The sequence below is a fragment of the Solanum dulcamara genome, chromosome 5 (genome assembly GCF_947179165.1).
Source record: "Solanum dulcamara chromosome 5, daSolDulc1.2, whole genome shotgun sequence".
In the NCBI taxonomy this organism is placed as follows: domain Eukaryota; kingdom Viridiplantae; phylum Streptophyta; class Magnoliopsida; order Solanales; family Solanaceae; genus Solanum; species Solanum dulcamara.
In genome coordinates this window covers 14,762,900-14,775,946 of record NC_077241.1, presented here as the reverse complement: position 1 = coordinate 14,775,946, position 13,047 = coordinate 14,762,900, and the positions used below count along the sequence as shown (strand labels likewise).

The window sequence follows — 13,047 nt, the reverse complement described above, 5'->3', positions numbered from 1 at the left end:
TTTAAACAGTTCTATACTTTCGTTAGCTTCTTTTTGAACAGAAACTTGCACAAAAAAATAAAAAATCAAGTGGAGAATAAATACAATATTCTAGAATCTTCAACATGCATCACATTTATTAAAAAATAAATCAACAGATAGAGATTTGAGGTAATCTTTCTCAAAAATTGTACTATATCTTAATGAGGTTTTGTGTCCTCTTTGCTTTTTCCTTATTTTGTTTTTCCTTTTCTTAAGAATTGTAAACATGCATCACGTATTTTGTGCTTTAGAACCTCTTGGTGGTTTATTATATTAAAATTCACTTAAATTTGTTGCGAAAAATATCCTTCTGTCCTATCCCCTTATATAATAGAGCATAAGCATAAAGTTTTCTCTAGCAATTTTGCTTCTCTTTTCCACTTGGAAGTCTTTGAGGGCTGGCTATTATAATTTTTTCCAATGGCTGCACATTTTGCAAGAAGGTAACTCCTTGTCTCATTCCTTGATATAATGTTTTAAGATAAACTTTGTTCTAATTACTCTATCATGTGCTTTTTTTCCATAGTAATTTCTGAGTTCTAAGCGAAAATGATCGAATATATTCTTCTACTTTTATTTATTGATTAGCTTTATCTTCCATTATATTATTCAACTATTTATATCCTTACGGTTCCTAAACTTAATAAAGATATCCTTAATTGACGGTTCTCCCCAAATCAACCACAATTGTCCAATCTAAGTTGTATAGCGAGTTTTTACATGAGTATCAATGTAACTTAACATTCTTATTATATTTTCCGAAGTTACTATATAAGATCAATGCTGTTATCCAATCTGTATTCAGAAACCACTTAGAACAAAAACTTTTTTAAAGCCCAACAAATGCTAAGCAAAGTTATCATTTGATCATTTCATATGATTAACCTAATAGTACACAAAACATAAACACGAAATATTAAAATAACATTCATGGTCATTGTATTACTTCAGGCTTGAAGGTAAAGTTGCTATCATAACTGGTGCTGCTAGTGGCATTGGTAAAGCTGCTGCAAGACTTTTCACGAGAAATGGAGCTGAAGTGGTGATTGCAGACATTCAAGATGAGTTGGTTCAAAAAATTTGTGAAAATTTGGATTCATCATCAATCATCTATGTGCATTGTAACGTTACAAAAGAAGAAGACCTAAAAAATGTGGTGAACACTGCAGTATCCAAGTATGGCAAACTCGACATCATCTACAACAATGCTGGTATTGTGGATGAAATAAAATCCAACATTCTTGATAGTGAAAAATCTGAATTCGAGAAAGTTATTAGCAATAACCTCATAGGTATGGGATAATTGAACATTTTATTCCTATGTTATGGATTGTTAAGAATTCAAGCTTATTTAACTCCTGATCAATTTACACAACCTAATCAGTCAAACTCATACACTATATTTATCTAACTAACGATAATTTCAAAGAAATTACCAAACATAGCAAGAGTTTCTGAAATTCGTCATATATAAGTGACACAACAATTTCAATAATTTCAAAATTCACTCTGGTCGTTTCAAAAATTCGCTTTGTATCAATTCGCTCTGTAATTGTGATACAACAATTCTCTCTGATACATAAATTTGTTTTGTATTTGTTGTTGTATCACTGATACATAGAGAAATTATCGTATCACTTATACAAATTGAATTTCAAAAATTGTTGCAACGTTTGGTAATAATTCAAACTGTTGCTATGTTTTGTAATTAGGCCTCAAACCATCGCCATTTCTGAAAAATTCTCTTGTACATAATAATATATATATATATATATATATAATATAAAAGATGATCCTAGATCCGGTGACGTAGCGCAATCACAAAATAGAAATAACATTTATCTTTTAAAATTAGAATTTTTTCCCTTTTTTCATCATTAAAATAATAAAACTTTTTCTGAAACGTCACTTTTTTTTTAACAATCCCACCACTTCATAAAAAACAAAAAGATATGATAAAAAATATCAAACCATCGCCATTTCTGATAAAAAAAATAAAAAGAAACCATATGATTTTCCTTACTTTCAAAACACAACCATTTTTTCTTCTCTCGTGACAGCCCATCAGATTCTGCAAACCTATTTCTTGTTCTTCCTCTGTTGATAACAACAATTCTCAAACCTGGTCTCTGTTAACTCTCTTCCATGGATTAAAAAACTTGCTTCTATTTTCTTTTACGTGTTCCTTTCTTCCTACCGGGCCTTTTCTTTAGTGCCAATCCTGGGGATACTCCAAGGTCATTGTAAAAATTGCAATACATGTGATCTGCATCAAAATTCAATTGCTTACATCAGTTGTGTAGGTAAGGGGAAAAAGAATTGGTAAGTTTTCCCCTTTTTCTAAAATCGATCAAACAGTAAAGAGTTGATTCCTTCTGAAATTTCTAATCCAAACTTTCTGCTTTATATGAAGGAATAAACTTTTGCTCTTTTGATTTTTCCTAAAGGTAAACGATTTTGTATAGTGTTATCACTACATGACATCATCAAAATTTCAAAATTTCAAGGTTTTGGTCATTTGGCTTCACTTTATTATAGATCCGGTCTCAAAGTCGAAGAAAAATAGTTATCCTGGTAACTGGAGATAAAGACCAACCACTATTCATTACTTGGTAATACCTTCCTTCTCCCCTTTTATTTCTAGGTTAACTTTTTGTATCCACATATACTTCTATTCAAGTACAATGCCTATTGTCGAAATTTCTTTCGTAGGCTTCTAAAGTAAGAGTAGATATGTTAATGATAAAATATTTAATTATTATATTTCGTTGACGCCCTATGTTTATACACCAACTTAGAGAATATTTAATGTCTTTTTACATAATTTGTTGGCCCTTAATTATATTCAATCAGTACAATTTTTAGATGGAAAATAGACAAATTACTTTGGTGATTTCTTTGTCCTGATTTTGTGATAAAAAGGAATGACATTAATTTGTGACAAAGTCTAACAATCGAAACAACAGTGTAGACAGTAGGTAGTGACAATGTCTTGTCCGTCCATCCTTTCATTTGGGTAATGAGGTATAATTTGACATCCCTCTGGTTTTGAATTTCTCTGAATTGATTAGTTAATCTCTTTTTGACTTGAATTGTAAGGATCACAAATCCGTCATGATGTGTTGTATCGCCTCACAACACTACATTGTTGTAATTGCCACGACACTCTTATCATTTTTGTCATCAAGTAACTATTTGATCACATTACTTATTTATGATACATATAAGAAATAAGCTTTATGCGGTGTTTTAACTTTGTACGATTGAAACATTTGACACTTTCTTGAAACTATAATAAATTTGATTTTGGCAAAATGGGTAATGTGTTTGTGTACATATATTTGAGACTCAAATCGAGCTACATTATGTATTTACTTGTCGTCTTTTAAAAGTCTTTTCAACTATTGATTTAAATACCAGCATCTTGCTACAAATTAGCAGTTAGTTTCTGCTTCTTTCTTTAATGTAGAATATTGAGTCTCAGAAATGGCGGAGACTGATGTTAGGCCTGATGGGATGATATTTTTCACACTGCTAATAGGATGTAACAATGGGTGATTTTATTCATGAAGTTAGCAGATTCTTTGAATAAATAGAAGGGGTTCATGATGTTTGTCAAGAACTAAAACATTATGGGTGTATGGTTGATTTTTTGGCATGTGCGGCGTTCATTAAAGAAGCTCTGTAAATGATACAGGTCATGCCAATGGTTGTTGATGTGTTTGTCTAAGACTGTTTCCTAGGTCGGGTTATATGTCGCTCACATATATCAGTATTCTTATTTATCTTTTCTCTCAATTTTTATGTCTTCATTGTGGTTATTTCCTCCGTCTCTTTCTCTTTTTCTGTCAGCAAAAAACAACTTTTTCTCCTCCTTTTTTATATCCTTATGGCAATCACAAATAGAGTCAGACCGTAGCTGACTGATTTACAGAGTTGCTATAATAACGAGCTCCTAAATGAGGTATCCAGTTTGAAACGACTATGGTGCTGCTTGGACAGTGTTCTCCCTTGATATCTTTTAAATTGTGTATTTATTTTTCAAAAGCTTCAAATTTACTGATTTGACAAACTGAACCAAAAATGTTTTCTGTTTAGCTTTGTTCATCTAATGATCTAGATGCAATATTTAAATTATATGACTTCCATTATAATCTCAATAACAATTTAAGTTCGTGGGGCAACTGGTTATACATGAAAGTTTAAAGAACTTAGTTATTATTTTACCTGAAAAGAATTTAATCCATCATTTTGAGAACAACTAAAAAGAACTGTACTATTTTTCCATTTAGGTCATATATTTACATAATTATGTATTTATGTGTGAATGTGGCCTCATTCCATGAGACAATAATAATAACAACAACATAGCCAGTGTAGTCTCACATAGTGGGTTTGGGGAGGATAGAGTGTACGCAGACCTTACCTCCGAGGCTATTTCTAATAGACCATTGGCTCAAGGGAAAAACATTCTAGGAAAATACATTTGGGGAGCACCAAGGCTAAAAGTTCTTTTGAAAAGACCACAACTTTAGCATCTCTAACTGTTCCAAGAGTATTATGATTGTACACAAATTTATAGCTTTTGTAATTGTATAACATATTCATAATATTTTGTCTGAATATTTCCTTTTTAATTGGTTATTATATATTTTCATAGTCCATTGTGATGGGGTAGAATGTTCGTGAGGAAGCTCAAAAGGCATAAGGGAAAAACCAAAACCCAAGAAGAAGTCCTTCCTTCCTACGTATTTAATAGTATGTCCTTTTGCTTAAATTTAATGGATAATTTGGTGTGGCGAGTAATCTATGTAGTTTCTTTTTCTAAAAAGAATAACAATGATACTCTTGAACATGTAGATAAGATTAGTGTTTTGTGTTATTTCTCTAAATAATTATAATTTTGAATTTGTGTTATCTTTATGTTTATATGGAACAGAGTCCTTCGAAAAGAAGGATCATATCACATTACCATGCTTTTGCTTGTGCCACTTCTGTATCTCCTTCCTTTATTGTAGAAAAAAATTGACATATCAATATTTGAAGCGAGTAATCTTACTGACAGCTCAAAAACATATTGAAGTGATTTCTTGGCCTTAGGAGATCATCACTGTTTGGGAGAATATTATTTGTTATCATAATAAGAACTCTCCAGCCATACATTTGCTCCGGAGTTTCAATAGATTTTGATCCAAATAAGTTACCTGCGTGTTGAATAATTTTCATGTTGACCATTGTTTCTGTTCAGTTTTGTCGTTTATATTCAAGGTTTTGTGTTATATTCATCTTTAGTGCACACTTTCATTTGCTTTAATATTTTTCTACAATATTTTACTCTTTATCTATAGTGCTTAATAATCTTCTATTGAATTCTAAGATTGAGTTCTTTGGTCACATATTCTTCCTTATTTTTCCCTCCTCAAATATTTAATTCGAACCAAAATACGATAACTAATTTAGGATTACAAGAAGTTTTGAATTTACAAGAACATACAGATACAATGTAGATAGGTACAAACATCGGATCATGCGGGCACCTACTCTAACACCTAGATAGGAGAATCCTTATAAAAATACATGCGAAAGTTCGATAAAAAGTCATTAATAGCCAAAAAGAGTCACGAATACACCATAAATTGAATTTTTAAAACTCTAAGGTTTATTACAAGAACCAATAACACCTCCAAGAATACTAGTCTAAATAGGTACAAGAGCTTCTAAAGATACAAAGTATAAATAAAAACAAGACGAAACTTCTACTATAAGGAATGAAGAGTAGAAGTTGTCAAAGACTCATCTTCGTCTTCACCTATGAAACAACACTGACCCTACAACTAGACTATGCCTAGTGGCATAGCAAGAGTAGTATTAGTACAAACAACAAGTACTGGTAGGCATCATCAGTCAATCCGATATCCACCACATAATATAAAGAAATCGACAAGAAGAAAACATGCTCTTGAGAAAATACACTACCAAACCTTTATGCACAAACTCTTATCATTCCATTAACCTCATTAAAGTCGTTCAAGCCTAACTCTCATCCCTTCTAGTTGGTCCACTGCCAACTCTAATCCAGATCAAGGCCTAGCCATTTAACACATAGATAAGTTTCTGAACTACGGGACTCATTAACTTTGTCTAACTAGTCTACTACCTTTAGCTTTTACACCAACATCTGGCCTTAGAATAATTAACATCTTATTCGAAAGAGGGAAATATTTATGTGGGCTAAGTGTCACGGACTTAGACTTCTACTAAGATCTTCGTGCGACACTTGACAACTTACTCACGAATCTTTCACGATCTTGTAAGCCAAGTAAGCCTTTAAGACTAGATCGCTAAGGGAACGCTAGATTGTAAGAAATACAAGAGAGCTTCTATGAAGAAGGCTTTTGTATTGCTTGGAAGAATACTTGATTGCTTGATGGTTTTCTACAAATGAATGCCCCCTCTATTTATACTACTCCTAAGGGGCCTAAGTGTAAATAAAATTTATTATACAAGTCCTTCCATATTTATAAAAAAGTCCTTACTCTAGAACTCTCCACACATTCTAGAGAATTCCAAGTCTTTCAAGACTTCTCTACAAGCTTCTACAAGAATCTAGAGTCTTCCACTAACCTCTCCAAGACTCTAGGTTCTTCTACCTTCTTCTAGAATTCTCTTGGACATTTTAGAGCCTTCTATTAACCTCTCCAAGACTCTAGATCTTTCCCCCGTCTTCATGATCAAGTGGCGGGTCATGACACTCTCCCCCACCTGATGTGGCGACGACCGCGGTGCCCTGCTGCTGCAAAAACTCCTAGATTTTGTCTTTGAACTGCCATAAGTCTTCATATCTCTCCCAGGTGGCCTCCTCCGGAGATTGTCCCTTCCAATGGACTAAGAACATAGCAGTGGCCTGTTGTCCCTGTTTTCGCTTGGCTTGGTAGTCCACAATGGCCTCGATGTCTCGATCATGGGAGGCGATGATTGTGAGTGGCACCCGACTTAATTCTCCTCGGCTAGAATCATCCTTGTCCTCATGGTACGGCTTGAGGACACTGCATGGAAGATAGGATGAACCTTAAGATGCGGTGGTAGCTCCAATCTATAAAAGATCTTGCCAACCTTGGCAACGATCTTGAACGGGCCCTCGTACTTTCGCACCAAGTTTTGATGCATGCCTAGCAACGCCTTGTATTGCCTAGGGTTGAACTTGACCAAGACCATGTCTCCAACTTGGTAATCCGTGGGACGACGCTTGCGGTGGACAAACTTCTTCATCTTTTTTGCTGCCTTGTCCAAATAAGACTTGGCAGTGTTGAGCTGCTCCTCAAAGCCCTTGGCCATGTGATAGGCCCCCAAAGTCTTGCCCTCGAATGCGGCCGGTAGTGAATATGGAGTTTGTGGCTGTTGGCCTGTGGCTAGCTCGAATGGTGTTCGCCCCGTGGCCTCACTTCGCTATAGGTTGTATGAGAATTGGGCTACGTCTAGTAGTCTTGCCCAATCCTTCTGATGGGAGCTCACAAAGTTCCTCAAGTAGCACTCCAGTAAGGCATTGACTCACTCCATCTGGCCATCTGTTTGCGGGTGGAAACTAGTGGAGAAATGTAATTTCGTGCCAAGAATCTTGAACAATTCTCTCCAAAAGTTCCTGGTAAAGCGTGGGTCTCTATCACTGATGATGTGCCTTGGCAATCCCCAATACTTCACCACGTTCTTGAAGAATAGCCTGGCAGCCTCCTTAGCAGTGCAACCTACCGTGGCGGGCATGAAGCTGACATACTTGGAGAACCTATCCACTACGACCATAATTGTCCCATACCCGTCGGACTTCGGCAAGCATGTGATGAAGTCCATGGTCACGCTCTCCCATGGACGCTCCACTATGGGAAGGGGATCCATGAGTCCTCCTGGCTGACGCTGCTCTACTTTGTCTTGCTGGCACACAAGACAAGTCTGCACATAGCATTCAATATCATCCTGCATGTGTGGCCAGTAGTAAATCCCTCAATCAATGCCCTTGTGTGACGCTGCCCTGGATATCCGGCCCATAATGTGTCGTGACTTTCCTTCATGATTTGTCGCTTGATAGCTCCGAATTTCGGCACATAGATCCTTCGCCCGGCGGTAAGCAAGAGTCCATCTTCTACCCTGAAGCGCCTTGTCTTGCCCTGAACGGCTAACTCCATAAGCTTCTTTGCCTCTGGATCATGCTGCAGGCCATTCTTGATTGCATCCTGGATATCACAATGTGCTGTGGTGATGGCCGCCAGTTTGAACTTCCTGCTAAGGGCATCGGCCACAACATTGCCTTTGCCCGGCTTGTACTCCAGCTCGTAGTCAAATTCAGCCAAGAAGTCTTGCCACCTAGCTTGCTTCGGGGTGAGTTTCTTTTATGACTGGAAGTAGCTAGTGGCCACGTTGTCGGTCTTGACTAAGAACTTAGAGACAAGTAAGTAGTGTCTCTACGTGCGTAGGCAATGGACGATGGCTATCATCTCCTTCTCCTGCACGGTGTACCGCCGTTCTGTCTCGTTCAGCTTGCGGCTTTCGAAGGCGATAGGGTGCCTCTCTTGCATCAATACTCCCCCAATGGCATAGTCGGAGGCATCCGTATGCACTTCGAATGTCTTGGAGAAGTCAGGCAACGCTAGGATCGGCTCCTCTATTACGGCAGCCTTGAGGTCTTCAAAGGCCTCCTTGCACTCCTCGCTCTAAACCCATGGCTTATTCTTCTTCAATAGCTCAGTAAGTGGGGCGGCTTTGGCGGAGTAAGCGCTTATGAACCTACGGTAATAGTTATCAAGTCTAAGAAAAGATCTAAGTTCGGTTACCTTTGTGGGCACCTCCCACTCTTTAATGGCCCAAACTTTTGCCTCGTCCATCCGTAGCTCTCCATGGCTGATAACGTATCCCAAGAAGTGCACTTCATGTTGGGTAAACTCGCACTTCTCCTGCTTGATGAAGAGCTTATTCTCGCGTAGGACTTGGAACACTTTCTTTAGATGCTCTACGTACTCATTCAAAGTGTTGCTATAGATGACTATGTCATCTAAGTAGACTACCACGAACTGATCTAAGTAGGGGTGGAAGATCTTGTTCATTAATGTGCAAAAGGTGGCGGGTGCATTGGTTAAGCCAAAAGGCATCACCAACCACTCATAAGCTCTGTACCTTGTCACACATATTGTCTTTGGTTCATCTCCCTCCGCTATACGTACCTGGTAGTAGCCCTTCCTTAGATCCACCTTGGTGAAGTACTAGCCTGTCCAAGTCTATCGAACAAGTCAACAATGAGCGGGATGGGATACTTGTTCTTCACGGTCACCTTATTGAGCGTCCGATAGTCTATGCATAGGCGCAATGAGCCATCCTTCTTTTTTTGAAATAACACCAGCGCGTTATAAGGTGCCTTGGATGGAAGAATATGACCGACCTCGAGGAACTCCTTCAACTGCTTCTTTAGCTCCTCTAACTCGGGTGGAACCATGTGGTATAGAGGGTATGCGGGCGTCCTTGCTCCTAGCTCCAGCTCGATTTTGTGGTCTACCTCGCGCCTCAGAGGTAGGTGTCTTGGCAACTCTTCGGGCATCACGTCTCTATTTTCTTCAAGTACCTTTTCTATGCAAGGTGGCAATGTCTCCTTAGCACCATTGCCTTCATCCAAGCTCACAATGGTGGCTACGAACGTCGGCTCCCACTTCTTTAGGCCCCTCACAAGCTGCATGGCCGACAAGTGGGCTTGTCCTTCCTTCCTCGGCATCTTGACTAGAGGTACCATGCAGGGTCCCTCTCGCTCCATCACCAAGAGTTATTGGAGGTAGGGATCGATCATCGTATGGTATCGTTGGAAGAATTCCTGCCCAAGTATGATATCAAAGATATCTAAGGGGGCGATAGTGAAGCTTGTCTTACCTTGCCACTTGCCCAACGTGATGTCCACTCCATGAGAGACTCCGCACACGGGAGTCAATGACGCATTGACCGTCTTCAGGAGGGTGTTGCTTGACTCATAACTTAGCCCCAACCTTGCTGCTGCCGTCTTGGTCATGATGTTGGCTTCTGCTCCAGAATCCACCATGGCACAAGATGGTCGTCCGTTGATGGATATGTCAATATATTGGGCAGAATAATCCCCTACCTTCTCAGTTTGCTTCGCGATGGCTCCACATAGCCCGATCATGCCTAGCTGAGTCATGTCCGAACCCTGCCCTTGGTCCAGTTCCTTGTCCTTTCGCTCCCGCAGTATGGCACCAAGGTTCTTCATCTCTAGACACCTAGCATAGCCATGAGGACCTCCACATATGTAGCAGCCGTTGCCCTTCGTGGTCTTCTCCTTTCTCTCGGCGTAGCCCTGTCGCCTGAACCTCCTATCGTTGGACTTGTTGGAATCATGGCTCTTGGGTGGAGGATGTTGCTCTTTGCCTTTGCCACGATCTCCCCCACCTTTGGCATGACTACTCCTTGTTTCTTTGCCCTTGCCCCTATCATGCTTGTCATGCTTAAAGTCCGTCAGAGCTTCGGCTTGGGTGATGGCCTCATCGATGGTGCTGACATGACGACGCTCCAACTCTTTCCTCGCCCAACTCTGTAGTCCATCCATAAAGTGGAAGAGCATGCTTTCATCCGTGAGGTTGAGAATCTGAAGTGTGAGAGTAGTGAACTCCTTCACATAGGCCCGTATGCTACCCGTTTGCTTCAATTCCTGAAACTTGTGTTTGGCCTCATAGATGACATTGTTGGGGAAGAAGGACTTCTTGAACTCGTTTCGGAACTCTCCCAGGTATTGATTGTGCATAGACCCTTCCCGATCTCAGACTCCTTGTGCTTCCACCACAACATGGCCATCTCCGAGAGGTATAGCACGACCGTGTTGATCCTCGACTCATCATTCTTCACTTTGTTACACTTGAAGTAATTCTCCAAGTGCCAAAGGAAGTTCTCCACCTCTTGTGCATCACGGGCACCTTTGAACATTGGTGGCTTGGGAGCCTCAATCTTGGCCTCCCGGTCCGCACTGGACATCATGCATCTCTCAGCATCTATGTCTCCTTTGAGTGCTCCCATCTCAGCCTTCATGGTATCCATTGTGCTTAGTGCATCCATGAGTCGACACTCCAAGAAAGTGATCACCTCCTTTATCTCGTACTCAGTAGCCTTGCGCACCTCCAACTCCTTTCGGATGTTATTGTTCTTCTCAAGGGTGAACTCTTCTAGAGACTTGAACTTGCCATCGACCTTGTTCAAGCGCTTGCCTAATATCTCCACAGCTTGCCGGGCAGCATCCACCTTTGCAATCCACTCCATGCGGGGCGTGACATCCATGGGCTCCTCACCTCGCTCATCATCACTAACCTCAGTGACCGAGGATGAGTAGGATGTTAGGGCCTCGCTTGATGTAGGCTCAAGCGGCACCTCCTCACTTCTCTTAGAGTTATTCTTTCTCTTGTGATGCTTCCTCCCAACATTTTGCTTGACGTTGGTGGCGGTAGTGGAATTAATGTCTCCCTCACTTTCCATATCCCTTAGTAGAACCTTGCTCTGATACCACGTTGTCACGGACTTAGACTTCTACTAAGATCTCCGTGCGGCACTTGACAACTTACTCACGAATCTTTCACGATCTTGTAAGCTCAAGTAAGCCTTTAAGACTAGATCGCTAAGGGAACGCTAGATTGTAAGAAAGACAAGAGAGCTTCTATGAAGAAGGCTTTTGTATTGCTTGGAAGAATACTTGATTGCTTGATGATTTTCTACAAATGAATGCTCCCTCTATTTATACTACTCCTAAGGGGCCTAAGTGTAAATAAAATTTACTATACAAGTCCTTCCATATTTACAAAGAAGTCCCTACTCTAGAACTCTTCACACACTCTAGAGAATTCCAAGTCTTTCAAGAGTTCTCTACAAGCTTCTACAAGAATCTAGAGTCTTCCACTAACCTCTCCAAGACTCTAGGTTCTTCTACCTTCTTCTAGAATTCTCTTGGACATTCTAGAGCCTTCTATTAACCTCTCCAAGACTCTAGATCTTTCCCCTGTCTTCATGATCAAGTGGCGGGTCATGACATAAGGCTCATATTCTAACCACACTGGCCCACTGTGGCGAGACCTTTCCCACTCTGACGGCCTTGCCACAGCGGGATTCCTTCTGCCAAAGTGGTCAATTCGGAGGCCAAGCTTGAAATTCTCTTCAAATCCCCTATTTAACATATATGTCCACAAGATATTAGCAATATCTGACTTTTAAGTCACTAATTCACTTAACAATGCATCGATTACTATCCACTTATTTACCCACGACCCCGTTCCTACGATACAGATAAGTGTAGTAACCATAACATAATCCGAACAGGCATATACATGAACATGTTATCAATTTACCATTTCAGAGCAATATACAGTTTCACATTGTAAATCTCAGATATAACAGTCAATATGGTAATACTTGGACCTTTGGTCCTTTCATATCAATTATTACACAAAATGGGCATGCTCAATTATAATCGAGTCAATTTCTCTATCATCACACGTATAGTTAAGATCAATTCACAGATGATAGCCACATAATGGTTCTCTCATGGAACTCATACCCTAACTATATATGTATCAGAACGTGATACCTAATTCAATATATGTGTCAGAATATGACACCTGATCCTATATATGTCGGAATGTGACACCCGATCTAATATATGTGTCGGAACGTAACACCCAATCTAATATATGTGTCAAAATGTGACACCCAATCTAATATCAGAATCACAACCACAATCACTGCCCACAACGAATAGTTCACATAATTGCACAATCAAGTAATAAGTTCATTGTCTGCAATTGTTCACAAATAGTCATTTTATTAGTTTCATTCTATCTTTCTCTTCATTAACAATATTTTACCAAACCTTCTTTATTCAAGGCATCACTTTTAGTAGAGCAAGTTCAAGATTATAGATTTTACGGTCTTGGAATTATAGACCAATCATAACATATCAATCACTCAACCACAATAATTAAATGCACGGTAGACATCATAACA

The 13,047-nt window shown here is 39.3% G+C and overlaps 2 protein-coding genes and 1 long non-coding RNA gene across 4 annotated transcripts; 2 read left to right on the top strand and 1 right to left on the bottom strand.

The window, feature by feature from the left end:
- The first annotated feature begins 441 nt into the window (after nucleotides 1-441).
- On the top strand, nucleotides 442-1,324 carry LOC129890492 (borneol dehydrogenase, mitochondrial-like). Its single transcript, XM_055966036.1, has 2 exons — nucleotides 442-464; nucleotides 973-1,324. Exons 1-2 carry the CDS (start codon nucleotides 442-444, stop codon nucleotides 1,322-1,324), a joined length of 375 nt encoding a protein of 124 aa, XP_055822011.1.
- A 647-nt stretch (nucleotides 1,325-1,971) lies between these two features.
- LOC129889057 (uncharacterized) lies at nucleotides 1,972-4,992 on the top strand. 2 transcript variants are annotated; one of them, XR_008766782.1, is made up of 2 exons: nucleotides 1,972-2,324; nucleotides 2,529-4,992. It is a non-coding gene; the product is annotated as an uncharacterized LOC129889057 (long non-coding RNA). The 2 variants fall into 2 exon arrangements; XR_008766781.1 differs by having other exon boundaries at nucleotides 1,972-2,343.
- Nucleotides 4,993-7,569: 2,577 nt separating this feature from the next.
- On the bottom strand, nucleotides 7,570-11,529 carry LOC129890490 (uncharacterized). Its single transcript, XM_055966035.1, has 7 exons — nucleotides 11,028-11,529; nucleotides 9,925-10,785; nucleotides 9,446-9,777; nucleotides 8,844-8,963; nucleotides 8,496-8,723; nucleotides 8,028-8,384; nucleotides 7,570-7,947 (listed from the first exon to the last, which is right to left on the bottom strand). The coding sequence occupies exons 1-7, from the start codon at nucleotides 11,527-11,529 to the stop codon at nucleotides 7,570-7,572; spliced, it is 2,778 nt and encodes a 925-aa protein (XP_055822010.1).
- Between the last annotated feature and the right edge of the window lie 1,518 nt (nucleotides 11,530-13,047).